We start from the raw sequence: 833 nt of genomic DNA, 5'->3' as shown, positions 1-833 counted from the left end.
CTGGAGGGCTGGTGGCTGAAGGTGCGCCAGTTCCACGGGCTCCTGGTGAAGCGGTTCCACTGCGCCCGCCGCAACTCCAAGGCGCTCTCCTCCCAGATCCTGCTCCCCGCCCTGTTCGTCTGCGTGGCCATGACCGTGGCCCTCTCCGTCCCCGAGATCGGTACGCGGCTCAGCAGGCAGAGGGCATCGGCTGGTGGCCCACCCGGTGGGACTGTGGCCTGCCCGCCTCCGAGCACCTGGGGGACCCACCCGCTCTGTCAGGGTCTGGCCTTACGTCTGAGCCTGGCGGGAGCACCTGGGATTCCGGCCTCCCTGCGCCCAGACCCAGCTCGGACTTGACGGGTTCTGGGAAGAGTGGGGGGTCTGGCCCGTCTGCGGACCTCGGTGGTTGAGCACCAACATACGAACCAGGAGGTCACAGTTTGATTCCCCGTCAGGGCACAGGCCCAGGTTGTGGGCTCGATCCCTAGCGTGGGGCGTGAAGGAGGCAGCCGATCAATGATTCTCCTCATTGATATTTCTATTCCCCCTCCCTCCCTCTCTGAAATTAATACAAGTATTTTTTTTAAAAAGGAGGGGGGTGGTCTGGGCCCAGGGCGGCAGGCGGGCAGCCAGCACCTGCTCAGGCTCCCTGCACCCCCCCAGGTGACCTGCCCCCGCTGGTCCTGTCGCCCTCCCAGTACCACAACTACACACAGCCCCGCGGCAACTTCATCCCCTACGCCAACGAGGAGCGCCGGGAGTACCGGTGAGCTGCCCGCCAGGGCCCCGGATGGAGCGCCAGGACGGGTGGGCACTCAGCTCCCCCCCAAACTCAGGCTGCGGGTCCCCCC

At 66.1% G+C, this 833-nt stretch overlaps 1 protein-coding gene across 1 annotated transcript in view; it reads left to right on the top strand.

Moving 5' to 3' along the window:
- The window catches only part of ABCA2 (ATP binding cassette subfamily A member 2), a 35,155-nt gene that overhangs the window by 27,653 nt on the left and 6,669 nt on the right, over positions 1 to 833 (top strand). The window contains exons 13-14 of the mRNA XM_015572339.1: positions 7 to 160; positions 646 to 751. Coding sequence (XP_015427825.1) covers positions 7 to 160; positions 646 to 751 — 260 coding nt within the window. The remainder of the gene's footprint in view (positions 1 to 6; positions 161 to 645; positions 752 to 833) is intronic.

Source organism: Myotis davidii, unplaced genomic scaffold (genome assembly GCF_000327345.1).
Source record: "Myotis davidii unplaced genomic scaffold, ASM32734v1 scaffold609, whole genome shotgun sequence".
NCBI lineage: Eukaryota > Metazoa > Chordata > Mammalia > Chiroptera > Vespertilionidae > Myotis > Myotis davidii.
This window is presented reverse-complemented; position numbering and strand designations above follow the sequence as displayed.